At 37.6% G+C, this 26,276-nt stretch overlaps 4 protein-coding genes across 6 annotated transcripts in view; 2 read left to right on the top strand and 2 right to left on the bottom strand.

Annotated features, from left to right (window-relative positions):
* The window catches only part of LOC139141663 (cilia- and flagella-associated protein 47-like), a 34,258-nt gene extending 24,340 nt beyond the window's left edge, over positions 1–9,918 (bottom strand). The window contains exons 1-15 of the mRNA XM_070711249.1: positions 9,651–9,918; positions 8,952–9,106; positions 8,347–8,554; positions 7,961–8,007; positions 7,227–7,455; positions 6,462–6,753; positions 5,600–6,025; positions 4,832–5,054; positions 4,205–4,357; positions 2,655–2,758; positions 2,087–2,266; positions 1,453–1,556; positions 1,051–1,163; positions 741–874; positions 284–394 (exon numbers count right to left, since the gene is read on the bottom strand). Of these exons, the coding sequence (XP_070567350.1) occupies positions 284–394; positions 741–874; positions 1,051–1,163; positions 1,453–1,556; positions 2,087–2,266; positions 2,655–2,758; positions 4,205–4,357; positions 4,832–5,054; positions 5,600–6,025; positions 6,462–6,753; positions 7,227–7,455; positions 7,961–8,007; positions 8,347–8,554; positions 8,952–9,106; positions 9,651–9,800 (2,629 nt within the window). The 5' untranslated portion in view covers positions 9,801–9,918. The remainder of the gene's footprint in view (positions 1–283; positions 395–740; positions 875–1,050; positions 1,164–1,452; positions 1,557–2,086; positions 2,267–2,654; positions 2,759–4,204; positions 4,358–4,831; positions 5,055–5,599; positions 6,026–6,461; positions 6,754–7,226; positions 7,456–7,960; positions 8,008–8,346; positions 8,555–8,951; positions 9,107–9,650) is intronic.
* Positions 9,919–10,346: 428 nt separating this feature from the next.
* Positions 10,347–14,443, top strand: LOC139142874 (dnaJ homolog subfamily B member 13-like). The gene is made up of 6 exons (XM_070713053.1): positions 10,347–10,535; positions 11,200–11,303; positions 11,612–11,773; positions 12,254–12,411; positions 12,756–13,060; positions 13,542–14,443. The coding sequence occupies exons 1-6, from the start codon at positions 10,468–10,470 to the stop codon at positions 13,690–13,692; spliced, it is 948 nt and encodes a 315-aa protein (XP_070569154.1). The 5' UTR covers positions 10,347–10,467; the 3' UTR covers positions 13,693–14,443.
* An 819-nt stretch (positions 14,444–15,262) lies between these two features.
* On the top strand, positions 15,263–21,682 carry LOC139142876 (Fanconi anemia group E protein-like). Of its 2 annotated transcripts, none has more exons than XM_070713054.1 (8): positions 15,263–15,549; positions 16,554–17,237; positions 17,705–17,797; positions 18,446–18,589; positions 19,368–19,564; positions 20,180–20,252; positions 20,721–20,846; positions 21,463–21,682. In XM_070713054.1, the coding sequence occupies exons 2-8, from the start codon at positions 17,139–17,141 to the stop codon at positions 21,556–21,558; spliced, it is 828 nt and encodes a 275-aa protein (XP_070569155.1). In that variant the 5' UTR covers positions 15,263–15,549; positions 16,554–17,138; the 3' UTR covers positions 21,559–21,682. The 2 variants fall into 2 exon arrangements, with proteins under 2 accessions (XP_070569155.1, XP_070569156.1); XM_070713055.1 differs by having other exon boundaries at positions 15,284–15,549; positions 17,705–18,060.
* LOC139142873 (transcription initiation protein SPT3 homolog) overlaps positions 21,620–26,276 on the bottom strand; it is a 58,745-nt gene continuing 54,088 nt past the window's right edge. For both annotated transcript variants that reach the window (XM_070713051.1, XM_070713052.1), the window contains exons 7-9: positions 25,342–25,695; positions 24,736–24,861; positions 21,620–22,565 (exon numbers count right to left, since the gene is read on the bottom strand). In XM_070713051.1, coding sequence (XP_070569152.1) covers positions 22,521–22,565; positions 24,736–24,861; positions 25,342–25,695 — 525 coding nt within the window. In that variant the 3' untranslated portion in view covers positions 21,620–22,520. The remainder of the gene's footprint in view (positions 22,566–24,735; positions 24,862–25,341; positions 25,696–26,276) is intronic.

Genomic DNA, 26,276 nt, shown 5'->3' on the forward strand with positions numbered 1-26,276 from the left:
TAATCCAAAGATTTGAATTATGGTCCTTAATTTCTTATTTTATGAAAAAAAACACTAAAAAGTTTGTTTGTGCAGAATCTGAGTCAAAGTTACCATAGCTAAAAACAATTTGAGATATTTCATTTTGAAATACGGGAACAATTATTGGTGTTTCTTGAAAACATGTTTACAAAATAATAATTCATTTTGTCATTCTCCTCTAAAACTGAAGATAGTTGTGAAATTTAAAATAATAGTCACACTGTACGGGGCAATGATGACATAACATGGCTGTGAAACTCACCTGTTGCTGGTCTAATAGAGAATGCTGTACCTCTCTCACCAAGGATTGGTTGCCATGTGAAGTCTGCAGGATAATTACGCTTGTTTTGCAGAGTTATCACGTCTCTCAAACCTAGAATTCCAAGTAAAAAGGATTATGCTGTTAGCAAAATGTGGACTGCAGACTTACTAACAGTAATGTTAAAACTTAAAAATTTGTCTGTAACTTAACAATACGAAATCAACATTTATAAACTGGTTTTTTTATGAGATGCATGCTTTACAGCAGACTTGTAAACCAGATGAACTGTACATCAGTATGACTTTATCAGATCATTGGTACTGATAGGACCAAACTATTGTGACTTTTTACCATGTCAGTAATTCAGTCTAATAAGAACTTACTTTTTATCATGGGGTTTGGAACAAACCATTATTGGGAAGCAGGGAGGAAGGTTTCAATGAAATGAATACAATACCTGCTTCAGCTGGCATGCCTGGTGTTGGTTTCAGAGTCAGTAAATTTGATGAAAGTTGCAACGCAACAGGTACAACCTCAGCAAATACAATGACATGGTCCTGGTGACAGGCATTCACTGTGTATGTAACATTCCTAGATAGAAAAAAAATATGGAGTCATTTGCTTTTAATACTCCTGTGAGATTGAAGATGACTATATTGATAAATCAGAAATGAATAACTAGAAATGTAGCACAGTATTTACACACACAAAGTTGATTCTCTGTAACTCTGTGACTGGAGAAAGCTGAGATATGATATATGACTTACCTTTGGAATCGGCCTTTTGTGTTGGATTCAAATATGAGTGGTAGCTGGGCCTTTGAATTGGGTGGTATGACCTGTGACAATGGACTTGTCTGTCTCAACTCCCGGCAATCAATCTATATAAAGAAAATCAGAGTACAATACAGCTTGGTTATCAGTAACATCAATAGAAATTAAGTAACTTTGACTTTTTGTCTCTGGGAAAATTAATATCATCAAAAAAATTATTATTGCTTTTGCTATTTACTAGCAGTACAACCAAAACAGATTTCAGGTTGGAAATACCATCCTGAAGAGAATTGTCTTTTCTAAAAGGTTAAAAAATATTGAATCCAGAAATAGTGTGTGTGAAAAATGTTATACGTGTATGCAACAGTGTGGGTATAACATAAGGGATAAACTTACATCAACTACCACATGGATGTACTGACGTAAGTTATTGACAATATCCATGTATTTGATGCTGGTTGACTTCAAACACACCTCACCAAAGTTGATGGTTGGAGGACCTACAAATCAAACAAATTGAAAGTAAGTATCAAACATACAATATACAGATATAAATCATACCAGGTGGAGTGGCATCAGCGTTTTTTGATGTACATTCGAATTGAACAGCGCCCTCAACATCAAGATGTGAAGTATAGTTGGAAAATGCAAAATTACAAAGCTCTCTCTTCATGTTGTTTTTATGTTATCGAAACAATGAAGCACTACAAAGAACTGTGATTGTAGATATATTCACATTTGATGCTGTTAATGACATTTAACATTGATACAGCTGAAAACTGATAAGGTATAAACCAACAAAAGGAGTATAATAAATATTAATCTCTAATAACAGCCATATGCAATTGTTAAAGCTGTTCTATGAATGTTACAATTTTCTGTTGTACAAGTATTTGTGCACTGTTTTTTGAATCTGCTATTTGAAACTGAGTCCTGGTATATCTTGTACAGTTTCTAACTTGCAAACCCTTATGGACAAGTGGTGCAATTTTAAAATCTCAACCATTTTAACAATGCAACAAAACTTTACCAATGGTTATCTGATGAAGTTCTTGTGGAGTCAGCCTGATTTTACAGTCATGTTTTTCCTGTTTGGACATTGGTACAGCATTCAGTCCGTCACTGACAGGACGGCTGGTGGCGGCATTCTCAGCTTCAGCAAGTCTCTTTGTACTCAACATCTTGAAGTGACCATTTGCAGACACTGGAGCTGTTTCATGTGAGCAGAGGAATGGATTTTTGTCAAAAACCTGCACTAACATGAAAAACACTGATCCATGTCTTCCGTTTCCAGCTGGACAAATTAACCCGGACAAATTAACCAACTATTCTAGAAATTTGACATCATCAACATTCTATCATCCATGCAGGGAGAGGCATCTTTTGTACATTTCTCTCCGTCTTTGGTTGTGTACAAATTTGCCGTCAATATAAATTATTTTTGAAAACTCTGCTACAATGTCAGTTGTTACTGCACTTTATAATCATATCAATATTTTCGCATCTTATTTTTTTCAAAATTTCTTCAAATTATTGAGGGAATGCATATGGCATCTATCAAAAGACCTTCAATGAAGAAATGTTGTGAAAATTCTTACCTTTCTTTCTCTCTTTTATTTGATCCACTTTGGGTTGCGGTGATTTCAATCCAGACGCAGGTTTCAGGCCAATGTCTGTCTCATTGTTCAATTCGTTGAATTCCCTGTCAAATTGAACGAACATAAACTTTCACATCAACAGATTCAAAGAACATGCATGTACTTAATTTAAAGTCAGGGAAATTTACCCAAACTTTCTTAGGTAATCAGGTCGTTATTTAGTGAAAAATAAACAAAATAGCGTTGGTTTCATTCACTTTCACTTGCGTGTATTAGCGCAGTGGCCAAAACATGAACGCACGGAAACCGGAAGTGACGTATCAAACTTGCTAGTCACAGCGGGTTCAAAGCGAGGTCACTTATGAACAAGCTCTTCTACGCCAAGTAGAGTACGCGTACGCGGTACGCAAACCTCAGCGCTCGACTAAAAAGCATAATGGCGAAGATAATCGGTAATAACTTCAAACCTGAACGAGCAATCGATGATCCAAGACTGACATAGTCAGAAAGTTACAGCAACTCAAGTTCGGAAAGTGACCATTGTAGCTCCGATGACGAAGTTATCAATCATGCCTGTCATTGTCAACCCAATCGCTGTGAAATCATGCCGACACCGAAGTAATGCCAATGCTCTAAAGAGATCGACATTAATTCTAAAAGTGCGAGCATTTTTAATGTGTTACAGAACTCCTCGATGTAGCCATGATAAGTCTAGAACCAGCGGTCCTGTCTACAGCGTTCCGTTTCTAGTGCCTGAGCGTACGCACAGTCCCATATGTACAGGCAAAGCACTTGGGGCTGGATATGCCCGGGCAGTTTTCTTTTAGGCTAGTAGTTCAGTAGTTGGACTTGCAACTTTCGGTAAAAGCAGTCCTTCTCAAAGTGGTATTCGCAGAAAACTTTATTTCTGCTCGACTTTAACATCGACACCGAGTGCTTGGCCCCTATTCTGTAGCCATTCTGTACACTGTAAGTGGAAAAGCTTACAGTTGCACACGTCGACTGCTTCAATGACCAAGTTTACGACGTCACTTCCGGTATTTTAGTACACCGCTGTTTGTTAGCCAGTGAGTGAAAGTGAATAAAATCGACTCGAAAGCCTTTCAATGACCATATCAGTTTAATATGCAAAATTAATTTTCAGGGTAAATTTCCCCTTTAATAGTCAGGATCATTCAAATCTCAAGCAGCTTCACTTGTAACAAATCTTAAATTTTCAGACATTACTCAAATTTTTCATCAAGCATTTCTGATAGCTATTTTGGTGAATGCTGAAAAATTCAAAATCATGCCTGTATGTTTATTATGTCAACTATTCACATAAACATCAACAACAGAGATCAGGTGAAGTGACTCATATTTAAAGAACGACAGTGCTGATAATGTGACTTTGGTATTTACTCCACTAATATTTTGTTCTGCGTTTATTAATTTTCACCCAATTTTATACTTTCATTATGAACCATGTTGAAACTCTCAGCATCCCGCAAACATCAACACAGTGAAAATATCAAAATGGAAATGACATATGCTGTTCTTTCAATACTTACAGTGACTTCTCCTTTGCTTGTCTCTGTTCTCTGAGATCTTTGATGTAATTGACGTAATAATCACGGTGGTCTTTCCTTGCTGCAAGCTCTTCATCAGTGAAGGCATAGTCTGGGTCTACGTAGGTGTACCTTTCATTCTTGGTGAAGATGGTACTGCGAAAGAAAAGGAAGAGACCCGTAAACTTGTCTTAATACTGAAGCAATGAACTGTGCAAGATAGTGAACTGTGATGACATTGGCGATATAGGTGTGGCAATTGAGGGCAGGAGGATGGTTATGTACAAGATATTGATATGACACTCGGTTACATTGAAGGTACATTTGTGTAACTATATGAACAGAGGTTGGTCAAAGGGTAGTTGTTGGTTATTCCATGGGCAAAAGGTTCATGGGTGAGAAATGGAACAAAGCACACATAAATGGGCAGAACTGAGATTTTTCAGTATAATTGAGGAAAGATAGACTTGTTTGGTATTAGATGTTTAGCATGGGACATACATAATATGGTATGTGCGGCACTTTGCTGAGTGTACGGCCAACTTTCTACTTTATATCTTTAATAGTTAAGCACAGCAGATCATATTTAATGATATCTAGATTCTCCTACACCATTGACTGAATACTTACGCATAGTTTTCTCTTCGATAACTTGGTCTTACACTTCTGGCCATATCATTTGGATAGGACACCAAAGTCATATCATCTCTTGTCTGTGTTGCTGATTTACTGACGTGAATACCTTTGCTTCCCACAGCGTTCAGTGTGGCAGCCCTGGGGTCATAGGGCTTGGCCCGGTCAAAGGTCACATCCACAAACTGACCTACCTCACCAACAACTAGAGGTGTGATACCTGCAATGGAATCAAAGAAATTGTCACGTTGGATGTGAGTTAATGCAAATATTACACCAGCAGGATGGGTTGTCATATCAATGTGTTTACAGTTGTTTAACATCAAATAATTTAAAATTTGGACTGACAGACTAAATGATTAAAACATGCACTCGAAAAGATTTTTCTTTGCCATTGTTGTTACATAACCTCTGTGGTGGACAAACCCTTCTAAATGGACTTAAATGGTTTATAGTTTGGGCTGGCTTCTTCAGACTGTAATCGATGGAACTTGCTACTAAAACCTGATTTTTATAGCAGGAGTTTAACTTTTATGGCTGCTTCTCTTTGATGAGTTTTTCCATAAAAATATTGCCTATTCTACAATTGATTGAAAAAAAACTGAAAATTATCTGTGATTTTAATCCATTAAATGTCACAGAGCAAACCTTTGGTACACTGTTTGGATTTTGGCACGACATAAACCCTTTTCCGTTAATTGATTTATTGGTCGGATTTCTTCCATTGACAAACAGAGAATTTGTGTTTGCAAGAGAGTGAATTACCTGGATTGAATTTGGGTTGTCTTTTGGTTGTTTGTGGGTTGCTTACTCCACTCAGTGCTATGTGAATGGTGTGTATGGGTGCCAGGTGTGTTCCTGTCACAATGTGATCATCTGCCACAGGTCCCAAGATGTCCAGGTATTGAATCTTCTTGAATCCACCATACTGGTTGGGTTTGAATGAGAAGATGACGTCTCGAGTTTGTCCTGGCAGTAGTTTGCCAACCGGAGGACTTGAAGCAAACTGTGCGATGGGACGCAGCACAAATGATACTGGCAACACGGTGGATTCATTTTTCAGGGTGCATAGTGTGTCGACGTGCTCTCCAATTTGACATTCACCAAAGTCGTACTGACTTTGAGGAGACACATTGATCAAGACTGGTAATGCTGTGCCGGTCAAAGCTAACTCCACTTTACATCGATTACCTGCAAATGTGAAAATACCCATATTTGGAGAATATATCATTAGAATATATTTATACAGAATGATTATTTACACTAAGCACTGAATCAATTCTTTGTGTCCGTACGCTATTCATACCCCAGAAGTACATTGTTGGTAATGAAGACTATTGACATTTCTAGTGGCAAACATCGTTAGTTTTGTATGTCAAGAGCTAAATTAATTACACACATGCATACACAAGAGTGTCGTTATAAATACACACACACACACACACACACACACACACACACACACACAAAGAAAGTAATTAGCAATTCAATATTTTAGCCCTTTTAATGAGATGGTTTGGCCAAAGCCTATAGTTTTCAATGGAGAATATATGGACTAATGTACCTGGCAGGGAAATAGGGGTGATATGGCTATGATAAAGTCCTTTGCTTTGAGATTTCAACCTACCATTTTCAGTCTTGTCTTCTGTATCAGCAAATCCATCGTTGCTGCCAACCATTTCAATGTTGACAAAGATAGCATAGTCCTGCCTCGGTGCAATGTTCACATTGCCCTTCCAGCCTTGCTTTGAGGAGTTGAATCTCGGACTGAATCGGAAAAACACTGGAAGTTGCTGGTATGGTCCCAGCACTCCTTGGTTTGGTATTGCAGTAAACAGCGATGTCATGTCCTTGGTGTCTGTGCTGCTTTTGTCAACTGTTGACAGCATAGCTGCTGTAGATTTGGATAAATCTGTACCCTGTCATACAAAGAAATTTGACAGTATTTAGTCAAAGGAGAAAATCTATTGGAAAGCTGGTGATCACAGATGCTGTTTGGTTTAGCAAGGACCATTTAAAATTGTGCCACTTTTACTATAAACTACCAACCCTCTGTAAAATGGTATATTTTGTTTTAAAAACAAATTTTCCTGGATTCATAATGAATAAATCCAAGACTGTGAATTCACACACGTCTACTGTGCTGCAATACACCCACATGGTGACATCCTGTTACAATTTTATGTAACCCAACTGTTTCCAACTCTGGTTGGAAAGATTTTAGTGAACCTAGAAGCAGAAGAAAGGATGGGGCGAAATGTTTCCCAAATGTAAGTTGAGGAATTTAACAGAACTAAACTAAATGAGATAGATACGATAAAAGACAAAGTACTCATTTGAAAAGGAGAATGTTTGTTATCTTGTAAATTATCATCGAATAACCTGAACTTACCAGTTCTTCTCCAATGGCTCCCACTTGCATGATAGTGACAAAACTAACTGGATCAGGACCATTGTTGTACAATATTGCACCCTCTGTCCGATCTGTGCCATAGTAAGTTTCTCCAAATTTTACACAGTGCAAATGTTGCTGTGTTTCTATAGAAAATAACTCCAGGGATCTCTGTACCACCTCTGCCTTGATGCACAGAGTGCATGGTTCTTGGCCTTCTAATTTCACCCTGCATAAAGATATGCAACAAATTATTTAATATCTCTTCCTGAAATATGCACGAGTATTACCTATGTTTCTCAATAATAAATGAGCTGTTTGCTGCAAGAGTTAAAAAGCATGTGAATATTTTTACCAATCACTTGTGATCTACCTTGAAGTGTAAAACTAAACTTCACTTTAGTTTTCAAGTCATTTAAAATTATCCTGTAACAAGAATGGGTTAAGTATCTTTTCCTAAACAAAAGTGAAACTTAATTCTTGGAGCACTTGTATTACATTGAACATTGCACTTACAAACTTAACATTTAACTTTTTCAAACTTAAACATGTTTGGATTTACTGACTAATAAACTCAGGAACTACGGTACTTTCTGATGATATTCCACTGATACAAGGCACTCCCAATATTTCTTACAATCATAAGAATAATGCTTTATTAGAAAAGTACAGTACATCTCACATGACAATTACAATATCAACTAAAAGTGATATTCTGATTGTAGTATACTTACTTGGCTTCTTCTGCCAAAGTTCCAGGAGTTTTGGTGACAAACTCAATCTGTAAATGATATGAATATTCTTTCTTATTTACAGACAAAAATGAATAAACATGTTCTAATAATGTTCTACACCTCATATAGATATTAGTAATGTTTCCAACAAATCAACACTGAGATTATTCCCACTCATAGAAAGCACTATATTTGCAACAGAAATTTTGCTGGGAAGTTTATGCACTAAGAATAACAACTGGTATATACATTTGTATATATTATGAATGTAGCAAATTTAGCTTGCAAATTACAAGCACTGATGTGCAGTGCTTTGCAAATTGCCCAAACAATAAAACAACAAATCATTGTCGGGACCGAATAGCTGCTGTAAAAACATAGCTTACTTTAATAATCTGTGCCGTCTTTGGTCGCACAGTTCCACTGTTAGGAAGAATAACAATTGGCTGTGGACCATCATATTTGATTTTGAAGTCACCTGACACAGAGCCATGGTTGTAGAGAGATATTTCCTTGGATAATACTCGATGGTTTGCAGTGACAGCACCGAAGTCGACTGGCCCTTCAAGTTCCAACAGTGGTTGTGGACAGTAACTATATATAAATATGACAGTAAATATATCAATGAATCAGTAAATGATGAATGAATGAATGAATTAACCCTTTCAGGCTTAAACTCTATATATATAGGGATAGCTTCAGTAAGTTACCAGAAAGTCAGGCCTGAAAAGGTTAATTAATAAATAAATAAAGTTGTATTATTAAATTAAAATCTATGCATGAATATTCCTTCCTATGCTAGTAACTTTGATGCATAGTTTAATAGGAATAGTACTATAGTAAGTACTATCCAAAAATTGAACTTTCGGATTCCTGTTTTCTACTTTCTGACGTAGTATAGTGTATACTGAAATGCACAGTACTAAACTATTGGCAGTCAAACCATTTTAAATATTAGCAATAATTTGTATCACTGTTACTTATAACTTACGCAAATAGGGGAATTTCAATCACGTCATCATCAACTAATAATATCACTCTGTCGTGACAATCTTTTGGTACATCTGTGAAATATTCTATAGTCGCTTTCAATTCCAAGCCTGGTGCAATTGGTTTGTCTGGATTCCTCACTTTTAGACGGAAATTCTGCAACAGAAAAAACAATTTGTCACAACAACGTTATAAACCTATAATCCTGCAGATTGAGGTATGAAGGGTTTTAACGTGATAAATCAGTTAATATTGGATGCTTTTGATCCAAGAAGGTATTATCACCTTGCAAGGCATTAGTAAATAGGCTTTTTGTCACCCTGTGCAGTGAATGCATTTGAGGTGCCAATAACCTGTTTTGACATTAACATCTTCGATGGCGATATTCTTTGAACCCATCTATCGCAAGGATAATTGTCAATTGTTTGGCAATTTGCGGACACACTGAGGACCGCGTACTAGCTCCACCATCTTCTAGCTCGCTATGATGAGGGACGTACAGCCTGTCCCCACGGCCTGGCCTCATAGAGTCATATTGTATTACTGTGCACAGTGGAGGGCGGTTATTTTGTTACTGGAAACATGCTGCAAAATTGTTAATTCAAAAATTATAAGGAGCTGATATTTGCGGTTTGATGTGAGAAGATCTGAGATCCGAGGAGTGATCTGGGCCAGAACGATTGACTCACAATATACTTACATTCGTTGTTGGCCTATGAAACTTCAACACTTTGCTGCTCTTGCTAATATTTTGAACGGTAATCACAATGCTATGGAGTACATTTGCCCCGGCATCGACAAATTCTACGACTGGTGGATCTATTCGGACACCTGCTATATCGTTCTCCATGGCGAACCTAGCAGTGTCACAAAATCCTCACAAAAGTTCACGATATCAAAGTGGTTTCTGATCAGGTTGACGATCGTACGCTGGCTGCCATGTTGTTTTGCCAGTCTGTTGCCAAGCTTTCAGTAGCTGAAAGCATCGCGTAACTAAGAGCTCCGATTGACAGATTCATAATTATTATTCTGATCTATTATATGGTAAAAAAATTATATCCAAATTTAAAATATATTAAGAGTTGGAAATTATTGATTTTCTACATCTATAGCTCTATTATTTGACGTCAAGTGCAATAAAAGTTTGTTTAGCTTTAACTGAAAATACACAACTTATTTTTTCCTTGAAAGGTCAAAGGTGAAAGATTTCACATAGAAACCTTCGAATCTGAAAATATACGTTCCTGTCCACGATTACGACTTTATTTCTAAATTTTTGTCATGCACCTTCTCACGGTAACGCTTTAAAAATATTCATAGTTGGTATTTATCTATTGAATCGTAAAATTCATTCCTATTAAATGAAAATATTGCACCCTGCCGCATGCGCCCCCAGCGGTGATCTGGAGAATCCTAGCAACAAAGCACACAAACAGTGGAACCATTTTGTGAGGATACCGTGAAGAGGAACACATCATTCTGCAGGGATTCGTTATTACTTTCAGTAGGAAAGCAAAATGGGGCAAGATTATTACGCCATACTTTGTTTGACGAGAAGTGCAACCGACGCCGACGTAAAGAAACAGTAAGTATTGGAGATTGTTTCTTGTAGTCAAAATATAATCATTTGTTTCCGACTGAAAGACGGGGGGCCAAAGACAGTGACTCCTGAGTCCTGCTTTACACCTGATGACGATACTATCAGTAAGCAGTTCAGCAACAATTTAACTTTTAGTTAAAATACTGAAAACTCTCACATTTAGATGACTTGTTTGAAAACAGACAATTTGGCAAATATTGTAATATTGTTCTCAACCGACAACTGGTTTTTCACTCAGCTGTGGTGCTTGTGTAGTCAATCTTTTGACTGAGTAGTGTCCAAAACATTATGCCTACTCAGATTCCTGATACATCCATTCATCTATTACACGTTATGCAGATGTGCTCAGCAGTACACACAGAATCTACTACAGATTTCAAACATAGAAAAAAATAATACTCAAAGGTTGGCTGTTAGTGATGGATCAAATCATGTTCTCACACAAAACCCAGCTTCAACAATCCATGTGTGCAACAACTCTGCATGGAGACCATGATCGGCTAATCCTACCACTTTTTGATGGCAAGCGGTGTTAATGCTGACAATATACAGGCCATAATACACAGCTTCATACACTACTGTCAAGAAGATCAAATGATAACGTTGAATGGTAACTTTTTAAATTCTAATCTCTTCACTTCCTAATCAGATACAGAAAGCTTTCATTGAAGTTCCATCCGGACAAAAATCAAGAGCCATTTGCACCTGAGAAGTTCAGACAAATTGCTGAAGCTTATGATGTCCTCAGTGATCGTAAGTGATATTTCTGTTCTTGTTATGGTTGTCTTATTATCTGAACATTTTTTGTTTTCCTTTATCCGACTTCCTGATAATTTGTATGAAACCTCCACCGACACAATAGTGCTAAATGCTACAGGTACATCAAACAGAGTAGCAACATTGTTTAAACCAAGGCGATGTTTAGGTAAAGTATCTGGTCAAGTTGGTGGCCTGTGGTAATCAAGCATTACTTTTGCAAAAATGTTGAGACTCAGAAACTGAAAAAAATGCACATCAAATCTGTTTCTTTTCAAAAGAGTATTTTTTTATGTTTTTTATAGCACGGAAGAGGGCGGTTTATGATCAGTTTGGTGAAGAGGGTTTGAAGAATGGTGTGCCATCAGGCAGTGGTGAGGCTGGTGCCTGGACAGAAGGTTACACATTCCATGGCGATTCGCACAAAGTCTTCCGTGATTTCTTTGGTGGTGACAACCCATTTGCTGGTAGGTCATTCAGCTCTCTTACTCTCAACCAAACTTGGTATTCTGACTTTCACTGTATGTATCGCCATCAGGTAGATAATGATAACAATCTACTAAACTAAATGCAGTGTTACTCTCACAGATATGGAAATTTTCGTTGATTTATACTGTGACCTATTGTTTTACCTGCTTTTTTTATGTACTCATTTGTCATGGTGGCTTATAATTTTTGTATTAAGATATGTATTTTTTGTATGCGACCTCACCTCCTATTACTGAGTATTAATAAACAATTAATACTGTCAGTTCTATAGTGCCAATAGTAGCTACTCATTTATACTTTCTGAAAGTACATTCAACATAAAGGTCTTCATACCTATCTACATAAAGATGTAAATATGTCCTACAAACACATTCAAAAATACAGCTCATTAATTCAAGCTCCACACCATGATTCACAATGACAGTAATTCAATTTGTTGATGTCATATCGTTGTTCAGAATTCTTTGATGGTATTGACGGTGATCTGAGTATGGGATTTGGTGGACTTCAGGGACGGGGCAGGAAGAAGAAGGACCCACCAATTGAAAGAGACCTGGTGCTCTCACTTGAAGAGGTGTTCCACGGATGCATCAAGAAGATGAAAATCTCAAGAAGAGTGAGTCTATAGAACTGTTGTTGATCACTTGGAGATATATAGCTGGCTAGCCAATGAGGAAATAGAAATTGATATCATGATATCATGAAGAGAGTACAACTCAATTGGAATCAACCAATGATAGTTAGGGCGGTTGCTACATGTACCAAATGGAAGTCATCTGGCTATGAGATGACTTACTGTAGTCTCTACAAGTTTTTCTTCTCTGTTGATTTGACCACCCCTATTTCTAATGCATTAATGACGAATACAAGTAGTGAATATCCTGAGAAATTTGCCCTTGTATGTAAAATGGAATTTTATTTTGAAATTGTAATTTTTATTCTTTCATCTCTGTTACCTAGGTAATGAATGAAGATGGTCACACATCGAGTATCCGTGATAAAATTTTGACCATTCACGTCAAGAAGGGCTGGAGGGAAGGCACAAGGATAACATTCCCAGAGGAGGGAGATCAGGGACCCAATAACATCCCAGCAGACATTGTATTTATTGTCAGGGACAAGCCACACCCAAGGTTCAAGAGAGAAGGCAATAACCTTGTATTTACAGCCAAAGTTTTACTGGGCAAAGCACTGACTGGTTGCAATGTGGAAATACCGACATTAGATGGAAGATTACTCAATATTCCCATCAATGACATTATCATGTAAGTAACCAGCTCTGTTAAGATTGTTGATGATTCTTCTATATAGGGCTGCTTATGTCATTTTGATTTCATCCTGCATGAAATAGGGAACTATTGGAGTTTTCAACGTCTCTTTGATCATGGGCCCTCTTTTGATGATACAGGCAATGTGATTAAATGTATTTACTTTCGTGTAACAAATCAAGTGCAGTTGAATATTGTAAGTAAGCGTATTTTCAACAAGCAAGAGTCCCTAAAATGAAGTCAAACACATGAAATCATTAAATGTATTCTGTGTCATTCAACCTAATTATAATCTATCAAATAATGTGTATGAATTACGAATCCAATCCTGAATAATTGGTTGATTTGAGCGAATGATTTAGGTTAAATTTAGGGTCAGTGTTTATCACAGGTAATCTAACTTGGACTTGACAAAGTAGCCTGTCACACAATTTTGTTCTGTTCATTAATAAGGAAATGATTTTGCTTTGATTTCCAGGCCAGGATACAGGAAAGTGGTGCCGGGTGAAGGAATGCCAATTTCTAAGGACCCAGCAGAGAGGGGAGACCTACACATCCAGTTTGACATTGAATTCCCCAAACAGTTGACGCCTGAGAAAAAACAGCTGATCAAACAAGCACTACTGTAGAACTGCAATCTGATCATGTATGGACTTGTAAACATTTATCATTTTATCTCAAGAAAAAAATTGAAAAAAGGACACACCTGCAACATAATTTTTGTCATATTTATGAAATTATGGATGTAATTCTAAAGTGTACCAGTGAAATAAAAATTTGTACATTACAAACAGAGAAATACATGAAATAGAGCTCTATCATTGAGTCTCACATCTCATATTTCTCGAAGGCCATATCTATTATTATTTTACATTGTTCCCTACGACGAGAAGTCCAATTTTATGTGATACGTCACACATACACAAAGACATTATGATCTTACTCAAGTTATGCAAATCATTATCAACTTCTATGACCCCTGAAATTGATCTCTAGGAATTTATTTATTGCGTAGACTTCTCCGGCTTCTAGCGTTCCCATTAAGTCGGTTATCATGTTGACATGCGCCACTCTGAGCAATTAATCCAACATCGATCAGCATAGCTCAAAAACTGCATTGGACATTTTTAAGACCCTACTCTACTATTACCCTTGTGATAGAAGCTATACCGGTGAACAACTGCATCTTAAGTATATGTTGTTGCATTGTGTTTCTAAGAATATTAAACTGTACATAAATTGTACTGTAAAAGCACAAACATAACTCTTATTAACCAGTGTGTAAATACCATTTTTAAATGCAAAGGAACTGAACCTTTTTATATATAAAAGGGAACCTGTGACATTTTTTTCTGTGAATAAAGTCTGTTTTTGTTGAAACGTGGTTTTATCTGAGTATTCAATGTGGTTGTAATATCACCTTGCTAATAACATATATGGAATATGACAGGGAAAAAATCTTGACTGCAGATTGCAACAGTATTTTCATGGAGTTATATAGATCAAATTTAAGATAGATTTTATAGACTTTCAACATCCATTTCAAAGAGTTATACAGTAAAACAGCCTGAGTTTCATTGTCCAATTAGCACAAATTTAAGTAGCTTATGCCCTGTATTGCCATCGAAAGTACTTCAAATTTTTGCCCTCAGTTTGTTGAAGGACCGTGGTCTATGACAGATAAAGGTTGAGTTTGACTCTATAACCCCAATACAGCAATTATCATTTCACTGTTGGTAAAGGTGATAGTGCAATGTTCTACAAGCTGACAAATTCAGACAAAGTGGTAGGTCTTCAGTTAGCTGCAATAAATAATGTTGCCCAAGAATACGACGACCCTCAGGCAACAACTGTCGCACAGGGGCTTATTGCAGCCAGTGACTACAGCTACGAAAACTAGTAAACAAGCCAACATGTATGAATAGCCAAGCCTACCTTCTCCTCTAGCAGCGACCTCTAGCGACTTCTTTCTCTAACTCCCTAGCTCCTCAACTTTTACGGAATCCCGTTTTGCCCCGGGTTTCAGTTTCATCGATCTTTCCTCATTTCTATGGTGTTATCTTACATCAAGATACATGACAAAATGCTAAATGAGTGGAGACTCGTGTAGAATACACCAACTTTACCCCTGCTCATGCTTGTACTTGTGGCCGGATCGTGTAGTTTACTTTCCAGCTAGGGGGTATGGGATACCCCTTCAGACCGAAAACGAGGCATGGTAATCACCTGGCGGGTTATACAATGTCGGAGTATCCTCCGGATTCCATGCTATAACCTATCTGAGCCGAGTGATCGAAGATGGAAGATCTTATACTAAAGTTACCGAGAGAGTGGCAGGGTGTAATCGGAGCACTAAGCAGACCAGATAAACCGATTTTATCGGCTCAGTACTGGTTGCTTGAACAATCGAATCTGTCGTGGACAAACTTTCTGATCTCACTTTGCAAAGAAGTACCAGTTTTAGGTCAAGAAAAACAGCTTCTGTTGTAAGTGTGTTTCACATCCATGAATTACAGGAAACCACTAAAGATCATTCACTTAACTTTCACACAGAGTGACGTCATAAACCCAGAGCGAGAGAGAAAGTATATGCAGAAATTTTCACGTTTGTACAGTTTTATGGCAAATTTAAGGAAATCACCAGAACACATGCAGTACACACGTGTACCTGTAGCTGCAAAATTGTAGCTCTACGGTGAGGCGGTCGGTGAGTTTTGGTTTTTGCGACCTCGCTCACCAGTAGAGCTACAATGCCGAAGGCCCTGAAGCATACAAAATAAGCACGCTGCACATGGCATGGCATTTTGATGTAAAATCCCATATATTTACTGCATTTGGTCATACTGATTTATCACTACTGAAGATTAAACACTATACTACACTAACCTTGTCGTGTATAGGGTTTGCTATTTGTTCAAATACGTCGATCGCGTTCCAAAAACATTTCTTGAGCCGCCATTACCAACTTCCGGTAATGGCGGCTCCCAGAAACACGCTCAATGTTTATGGAACGCGATCGACGTGTCTGTGCTAATACCAAACCCCATAAACGACAAGGTTAGTGTAGTATAGTGTTTAGTCTTCAGTAGTGATAAATCGGTACGACCAAATGCAGTAAATATGTGGGATTTTACATGAAAATGCCGCGCCATGTGTGACGCGCTTATTTTGTATGCTACAGGGCCTTCGGCATTGTAGCTCTACTGGTGAGCGAGGTCGCAAAAACCAAAACTCACCGACCGCCTCACCGTAGAGCTACAATTTTGCAGCTACACTTGTTGTGTACCTGTTACTTTGCTAGAACCATGGCTAGAACTGAGGTCCTTTGACATGGGATTGAATGAATGATGATGATGACAATAACAATGAGGATGAATGTGAAAATTACAATGGTGATTAGATGATGATGATGATTTGATTTGATTTGATTTGATTTGATTTGATTTGATTTGATTTGGTTTGATTTATTCGTGCGATTTTTACTTTACAGCAAACCAGAACTACTCCTTTATCCTGTTGACATTCAGAGAAATTTGATGGCATTTCTTCTCCAACAACAAGAAAATATTCTAAGCAGAGATCTAACAGACTTGGTAGAAGCCTTGCAAAGACAAGCATTTCATGATGGATGGATGCAATTTCTGGTCAAACAACTTCAACTTGTTCTTCAGAAAAGAAGTAGTGGAAAGTCAAACATTGATTTTCTGCAGGAATATCCATTTTCATCAAAGGTTTCAAATTTATGTAAAGAAATTAACAATTGTAACCATGGTAATGAAAATCAGCAATTTGAATGGTTGCCAGGATACCTGTCACAATTTAAACAAAAGGATGAAGTTACTGCTACTTTCACTGAAGTAAATGTGAACACCACTACAAGTCAGATTGTGAAAACAGAAATTGAAGAGCAAGATGCTATGGATATGCAGATAGATGACATTGTATCCAAGCAAGATGAGATTGAAAAAACAAAAAAATTTCACCCTGTTTGGTTAGCAAACCTCCGTCAACTGATGATGTCATAGTCATTGGTTCAAGCTCTGATGAGGATGAAGAAGTTGACATACGAGATGAGATGGAGATAGATGCCAACCAGAGGAATGAATCAGTTGTGAATGATGATGTTGCCATGGAGACTGAGATAGTGACAAATCAACTTGATGATGAGACTAAGGTAGGATGTCATCATCAAATATTTGATAATGCACAGTGTTTTTGCTAAGGTTGGGGAATAACAGTAAATGATTTGGGAACCCCGGTAACATTGCTGCTGTCCCCGATTTGATTCTATTGATATACCCAGGGGAACCCCAGTAAAATGACTGGGAACCCTGGTAACATTTACCTGCTTACCGCCCTTCGCAAACCCACTGATGCAGGTTTTGAAATGGTAAAAAACTGAAATAAGTTTACTTTATTCTGATGCTACTTCTAAAGATTCTACAGTCCTAGAATCTTATATATGCATATTAATATTCATTTATGCATAATGTATTAAAAAGTTATCCTAAAATATGTAAATTTCATGCTAATGACTCATTATCATAATTGCATATTCATGTACCTCAGATTATGCAGTAAAAGCATGATATTGTCATAGAAAAACTTTTTAAAGGTTTGATGGATTTAATTTCTTATTAGGTTGCTTTAAACAGATTGATAGAAGCAATTGATGGAAATGAAGCACAGACGCTGACAGAGATGGAAATTTTCACTATTTCTACAGCTCAGCAGGTAAAATGAATTATAATAAGGTGAAGGTGTGAAGATTTCATCTTTGAATCCAGAAAACCCACTTTAATCAGCACTTTTTACAGATGATACTGCTTGTCAAATATTGTGCATCAGTTTTTTGCTTTTTTAGTCATTATGTCACTGTTTTTGTCCTGAGGTATTGTGGGATACGAGCCATGTGATTTTGATAAACATGGGGAATTTCTTGACTGAAATGTATGTCTACTGGTATAACAGTCACTGATGCATGTTTTGGGTCCAAGGTAAAGTGATCACTTCCTATGTTTATTATGAATGTGAATACAATTAGGAGAAAATGAAGGACACTTCAGTGAAAAAGTCAATTAGACAAGAATGTAATATTCAAAAAGGTTGTTGCTAATTGAAGTCAGCATTGTATTGTATGATGAGTTTGGTTTCATACATAATATAGAAATAAATATATGTATGTAATAAGGTTGTAAAACTTGTTCTGAATATACAGAGAGGACCAGAAAAAAATCTTGAATGACAGTAACTATTTTCAACTTTCTATTTGCATTTGTCGCATGTTTAATTAACAACTTCCATCCAGTCATAAGAAAACTACGTCAATGGTGTTTCATTCAAGTTCAAATTCTGAATCAGACTTTACCATTATCTCAACAGGTGGAGTCCATATGCACTCAAATGGAATTGTCAAGTTCATCAGAAACCTTCCTTCATAATTTTTGTCATGTGATCTGCAATCTGAATCCAGAGCCCAGTTTCAGTAACTGCTGTGTTATTGCTAAACACTGCTTCCTTGACAAGGTACTGAGTGTGTGGTCAAAGTATGAAGGTGTTAGAGTTGCTTCTGAATGGAATTTTTATAACCTCTATTTCCACATCCTGTTGAAATCCGCACTACACCACAGGAAGCACCCTGCTATTTATAACATGTTAATTAGTCAACGACAGATAGCAGAAATTTGTGGAGTATTCTTTTGTTCAGCAATGTTTTTGGCATTCTCGCAAGCCAGAGCATAATTTCCGCTCTGCAGACCTACACAAAACTTCTTTGAGAGTAGCACCAAGCTGTTGCCATAAAGCGGTGGGTGGTTTACGACAATGTGCTATTTGTTGAAAGTTATCAATGAAATTTTTCTCAATATTAACTTTTATATTGTCATTAAAATGAACTTATCAGCTGGTTAGCTCCACTGTGACTGAAGATAGTTGAATGACTGTAGTGGAACTAATTCCGTGTTTGGTCAATCAGATGCAATTCATATCCAGTACATGGACAACCCATATTATATTCAATGTTTGAGAGCATCTCCAAATCTTCTGTTACTGTGTTTTGTGAAAAAATTGTCCAAACTCATATTAACCAGTCTGATAGTTGATTGTTACAATTCTCAGTCAGCTATGTACAGTTCACCCATTGGCTAAAATTACGACAAAACCATCAAAGAAAATTATTGTAATTCTGCTGCACATATTGAGAGTTATATCTTTCTGTGAAAAGATCAGATCTGCAGAATTCCTTGAATATTTGAATTTTATTGGATTGAAATGATTTCTTACAGCAATCTGTTTGTTTTACTAGCTGCAGCAACTACAACAGAATGCATCTAGATCTCTGCTGATGTCCATTATCAAATTCTGCGAATCATTTCCCAAACCTGCCATAGAGGGTGTACTTGTGCCCATTGCGTGCGGTGACCTGGGAAGTCCTCAGGTGGATGTAATTTCCAGATTGACTAGGGAGACTTTGAGTGGAGAGATGAGACTACACTTATACAGGTATTTTCTTCAGAGGCAGAGATTGTTCACACATGTACTTTGTAGTGACGCATTCATCTTCTACATAGCCACCAAAACAAAAGCCACAGATTAAACATTCATGTGGGTCTATTTCATAGTGCATCAAATATTGAGGGTATCATAAAGTGGCAGAATATGATATTCATGACTTGACAGAAGTGAAATGATGTTTGTATTTTCTTGCAAATATTGCAGCTGTCTCCATACAGCTTTCTCTGAAATATTGATGTTACCATCTGTACATGTGGTGGATCATTTTCACATTTCATACCTTTTCTGAAAGAGTTTTTATCTTTCTGTCATGAATTAATATCTTATGCAGACCACATGCTCTGTATCAACAACTTCGTTTTGAACACTTTTAACTTTCTGCAATTTATTAAAATACTCTTTGCAAGAAAGAATTGACCAACAAATAGCTGTTAAAGTTAAATGAGGTATTATTGCTAGTTTTGATTGTAACATGTATCACTTTGCTAGTTTTGATCGTAACACGTATCACTGTGAGATTAATATTCTGTTGTTGTTATGTAGATTGTGTTTCAAAAAAGCATGTGCCTCTTGATTTCATTGGATTTTCATCACAAATTACAGGTCACTATGCAACATAGACATGGAGTGGAATCCGTCAACCAGTCTACTTTTCCAGACCTTGCTGAACACCAAGGTAGGTGTTGATGACTGAGGGCGCTTTTCACCACAGCATTTCTGTGTGACCTCTCAACATCACACTGAGAAAATGATTTCGTTGTGTGGGTGTATTCAGGAGGAAACAGGGTCAAAACATTAAAACTAGAATGTCGGGAGATACTGTTTTTCTATCATGACAAATAACACACATACTTCACATTTCTACTCAGAGGAGGGCAACAGAAAATTTTTTGTTTCATTTTCTAAATTTTGCGGAGGTTGTGGACTAAAGTTGCAAACAGGTGTTCATAGCAAAACAGGAAAACAGGGCTCACCAGTGAATAAGAATAGGATTAGAAAACAGGTGTATGTAGAATCCTGAATCAAATTAATACACACATTTCACACTGTTGGGACAATAATTGTATGCAGTATGCAATCTGTTATAAGGCAGAACTGACCTTTGACCTCTACCAAAAATCCCTCATCTTTTTTTGACTGACAGCTGGATCTAGATGAAGGCACTTTGACAAAGTTTCTGTCCCTGTTGGAGCATCACGGGGTATCACAACAGAAGTGTTTGAAATTTGGCAAAGTCTTGCTGACGACAATCAACAAATACGGAAAACAGGTAGGTTCCGTTCAGGTGGTTTCGGTGAATATACACAGATATCATATCTTTGGGTGGTACTTTCTCAATTCAGACATTTTTGTTGATAGTCCAGGCAATCACAAAAATATGCACTTGAGCTTGTGAATTTATTTTATTGAGTAGAAACTGTTTTGATTATTAACTGTCATGAAAATTTATGGTGTCCTATTAACTATGTGTATCGAATGTCCATCTCCTTCAACTTATTCTCCCATTTCGTCGTCATTTCTACTTTAAGGAGAAAAAAAAAAATGTCCCTGAATAAAGCGGGGTACTTCACTAACCCTTGGCTGTCAGAAAATCGTGATCACTAATGTTGCACCATATGATGTCAACAAGCAAAAGACGCACACTGCTGAAAATTGGAGAAATGTGAAACCCACCCACATACATTTCATTGAGATGCTGGCAAGAAATTGATGAAAGAGTCAAATTTCAGAATTCAGTTTGTGGCAAGAAGTAAATAGCCAGTAATATTGCGCCTCTTCTATTTCATAAAATAATATTTACAACATGATAATTTCAGTGAAATTTTCTATAGAAACTTTGGCTCTAGGGATTTCTGTGTCATTTTTGTTTCCTCTTTGATTGACAGTTTTCACCAAGTCTTGTGACTGTAATGTCACACATTCTGGACGTCAACAGGACATATTTGAAGAAAACATCTGCCGCTGCTTTGAAGAAGCTCTGATTCTTCAGAAGAAATTTCTGAAGCCGTAAAAATGTAAATTAATGAACTGACACCAAAAAACTTACACAATGACTATTTTCTGCTTTATTACTTATATTTACAATAAAAATGACATAAATACAAGTGATGGTTTTTTCTGCTGTGTTAATCTGTATTGATATAAAAACTGGCGTTTTCTCACAAGTTTGTTCTAAAACCATGGCAAAACATCTACGTAGGTGTAAATCCTGTCTGAACCCTTTCATGACCAGGTTTTTTGAAAGCTAGAGTTTTACCCCATTCATCACTGTGGTTGAGCCCAAAACAACCCATCAATTTCAATGGTGAATGTGTGGGACAATGGGGTGGACAGATTATGTTTGGCTAGACCAAGATGCACACAGAAGGATGCGGTGTGAAGGCTTAAAAACAAAAATTATCAAGGTTGCTTCAAGTATCCATTGAGGGAAAGACAATAAGGATTTGTTATGGATCATCTCACATAACATCCATGGAAGAAGGCTAACAACTGTCTCATCTGTTGAAAGCTGTTGGTTCTAATCCTGACACTGGCTTGGTTTGGTCAAAGCTCCTTTGTCATTTTTTCAAGCAAGATACAAAAAAGTTCCAGAATTTCAAAGCTCCGATGGGCATCATACTACATTCTGTTTTCTATACTCTTTTCTCTACATTGTACTTCAAAATGTGTCTTAAATATGCCATAGTTTCAGAGTAGATACAAAGATTGTCTCAAGCTTATAAGTTTAACTCTTTCACAACCACAGTTTGGCCCAAACCCATTGATTCCAACGGTGACTCTGGACCTGTTCATGGTAAAATTGGAACGGGTTAAACTAGAACATACCCAGTGTAGTTCACATAGGGAAAAAGATTAATTGGCAAAGCTCAGTCTTTAAATTGTGTTTTATGTACAGACAAAGATCATCCACAGAAAATGGTTTCACACATCAGAGAGAACTTCCTCAGCATCCCAGAAACCTCATGATGAATGGTACCGATGAATGTTTCTACAGAGAAAAATCAGAAATAAAATATAAACTAGAAAGCATTTGCAAGCAAAAGCGAAGTTCCAGAGACCAGAGCAGCGGAAGAAACAAGACAATGTGTGACAAAGATAGGTGCAGAATGAAAGAGTGCTTTGGATTTTAATATTCAGGGCTGATAGCAGTAAACACCTAGCCCTGCGTACGATGCTGTGTGTTCCGCTACAGCTAATCGCCCCGCTCACCACAGAGCGGGGTGATTAGCTGTAGCGGAACACACAGCGCAGGGCTAAGTAAACACCATAATACAACTAAAAGCAAGGCAGTCCGGGGAATTACAGTACACAGATTACAAATGCCTACATGTACGGTAAAAACGCAACAGATACATACGGGGGCGACAACGCACGGAAAGTTTATCAGACGACATTCTCGCGAGCCAGAGCAATAATTTTCGCTCAGCTGACCTACGCAAAAATCAATCGCTTGACGGGTAGCGCTGAGTTGTTGCCGTAAAGAGGCGTGTGAATTACGACGATGATCAGACGAGAGGAAACATCGGACCTAGGCCGTTGAAATTGAGCCACATGCATTTTCATTTGATTAAAAGCACAGACTAAAAAATTTTCATTGCTATGTCGCTGTTTTCACAAGATACTGACCGTTTGATCTTGGAAAGTTGAGTTGCTTTTACGTGCAGCCAACGCATGCCGGTGCGTGACAGACAGTACGTTCACTATGAATGCCTAGCTCTGCATGGCAGGGCTGTCGGGCAGTTTCTCCGCCAAAACAGCTGATTTTGAGTCCAAATTTTGCATTGATCATCGTTTTCGAGCACACCCACCTCGCCTTGGTACACGATGTGCTCAGCCGCGCTTGTAAACTTAGGGAAAGGCTAATTTTCTCTCTGTGTGCGAGCGAAGCGATCGATACGCGGCCATTGTTAATGTCATTCAACCCATGAGCATTCGGGCGAAACAGTATAGCGCCACGTACGGCGAGTATTTAGAGAAAAATAAAATCAAAAAGCAACAAAAAACAAAGCGAAAGAAAGCTAGAATTATTAATAACTGAACGCAATATGATAGTTGAGCAATGCCAAATAAAAAATAAATAAATAAACAAACAAGAAATGCCCGTAAAACCCGTCCGAGCTGAGCGATGACGTCATAAGCGTGTCGCAATGCATTCTGGGTAATTGAGGTAAAATTTGTGTATAGCATGTTCTATGGTAGTAAAACCGGAAATAGAGAAAGAAAGAAAGAAAGAAAGAAAGATAGAAAGAAAGAAAGAAAGAAAGAAAGAAAGAAAGAAGGAAAGTGAGCAAAAACTAACAGTTCCAGAGCTGGTCTCTGGAACTAATAATCAACAAGACTATTCTATGCAGAGGGATTTTCCAAGTAATCTGTCGTCAGCTGTAGTTAAGTTAGTCTCCATTCTGGAACATCTCTGCATAGATACAAGTACTTGTACACAAATCTTTGAGTAAAATCACTGTATACCCTGTGACAATGCACTCATATGTTTATTCCCCATGCAGCCAATTCCCACAGTAGTGTATATGCATATGCTTTCAACAGAGCCACATACGACATCCCAACGTTCATCAATGCAACATATGTAATACCAAAACTCCTTGGCAAAATGTATACTATTAGTTATTCTGTAACAAGATGTCAGTAACTCCAGATGTAGCAAGGGGTTTTTCTCACAAACTCAACGCAACCATAGATTTGATACTCAAAACTGCAGCTATAGCATCATGTAGGCACCATTGTTGTCACTGGAACCATTCATTGCAACCAGAGACCACAAACACTGACACAAAGATAGCAAATACAGGCATATGCATGACAAACAAACACATTGCATCCACAGGTTTATAGTCTGCTCTTTTTCAATCATCTGGCACAAATTTCTGGAAATTTATGCTAGGGTTATGGAAAGTTGTATCTACAGAAAACTAAATCAGCGTCCAGATTTTCTTTTGAGATGTTTCTCATTCACAAACCTGCTTCAAACAACCTATATCAGTAACTTACTATCTTTTGAGGAAGTTCAAATTGTAAATTTGCCATTGGATTTTTGCACTCAAAACTGTCATTTTGAAATGGGGTTTGAGGTCTAACTAAATGGGTTTAGTTGGTGATGAGTGTGTTGATATTATTCAGTATCCCTGGGAAGTGATACTTACACTGAATGCTGCCATTGGTCCAATGTTCTGGTAATATCTCCTCATGGCTTCTCTGATGTGTAATGGCTGTATGGCATTCCCACTGGCAGCACCAGCATTCTCTTCTAATGTGGATGTAGCTCCACTCTGAAAGAGATCATATCAAACTTTACAACCATCTTTCATACTACATGGTTGGAGTCGCATTGGTTCTATTTGAACCAGGTATTGAGTACCACCTATACAAATCAGAAATTATCCATATAAAACTTTCATACTACATAGTTGGAGCCACATTGGTGCCATTTGAACTACCTGGTAGGTATTGAGTACCAGTGATACAATTAAGAAATTATTTTATTGACAAGGAATGGCATAATGGCCACTGAGAGAATTGGAAATGTATGTTCAGGTAGGAATTGGGTAGCTGTCACTAAGGGAACAGGGAGAGTTGTAGTTGCTATCGGAAACATGCATGTAATGATGGATATGAGTAGTTTCCTTGGGCAAGTATAGGTTGCTGTTCCTCGTACTTGAGCTGGAATAGTTACTCTGGCAGAGCCTGGAATTTACTTGTAATTTACCGATGTTTTCACGCTCGCCTACCTTGTCCTTGGAAAAACTTACCTTTTTCCTTTTCTTTGGCTTTGCTTTGGTGACCGGATTCTGTTGAACACTTGACTGGCTGTTGTTTGACTGCTGTAGTGATCCGTTGGAAGAGTTGCTGTTGAAGGACATGTTCAGGTTTGATGAGGATGACAAGAACGGTGAGACGACACTGCTTGTAGGTGTTGTCGGCGTTGACGGTGGGGAATGGTTTGGTGAGTCTAAGGCAGGGGGTGGTTTGCTTTTGATGTTCACTTGTGTGGATGGGGAGTAAAGACTTGTGTCGCTGACACAGCTTGGTGGAGTTGCTTGAATAAATGGATCATGGGCCTGTGCTTCCATGTCTCTCTGTACAAGCAGTGACAGATCAACGACCTAAGATGGAAAGAAATGGGAGAATTCCTTGTTTTCAAACTCTGGCAAACTTGAAAAATGTACATTGTGATAATAGGATTAGGAACAATTAAATCAATGTACAATGGAGTGGTGGCTGACGATTTCATTTCTCTCTCCAGTAATGCAATATTGCACAAATTACTGACCTGTGTTAACTACAAAAATATGACAAGTGCTAGCACTGTACAGCATTATCAAAGTATTGTGTTTCTGATAAATTGCCATTGTAGTAGGTACTATGAGTGACAATAAAAGTTTTATTGGTATCAAGGATGTAGGGGAAATAAGGAAGATTTGAGAAGATTTCAGATTTCTAAGAATGGTATAAGCACAAGGTGGCTTTTCTGTTCCTTTGCCAATTAAGTAACACTGTTTATAGCAGGGATATGTGTTTGCATCAGTGCCTCTGAAAAATTGGCTGAATGATGATTTTGTCACGATGTTCAAATGTGGAAGAAAAAATTGACAGGAATAAGTAGGGAATGCATTGCTGTTTTGTCCATGAGGAGGTATGAGGGAGAGGAAGTCTCTACTTTCATTATAAATCGTGAGAATGATGA

The sequence above is a fragment of the Ptychodera flava genome, chromosome 10 (genome assembly GCF_041260155.1).
Source record: "Ptychodera flava strain L36383 chromosome 10, AS_Pfla_20210202, whole genome shotgun sequence".
In the NCBI taxonomy this organism is placed as follows: domain Eukaryota; kingdom Metazoa; phylum Hemichordata; class Enteropneusta; family Ptychoderidae; genus Ptychodera; species Ptychodera flava.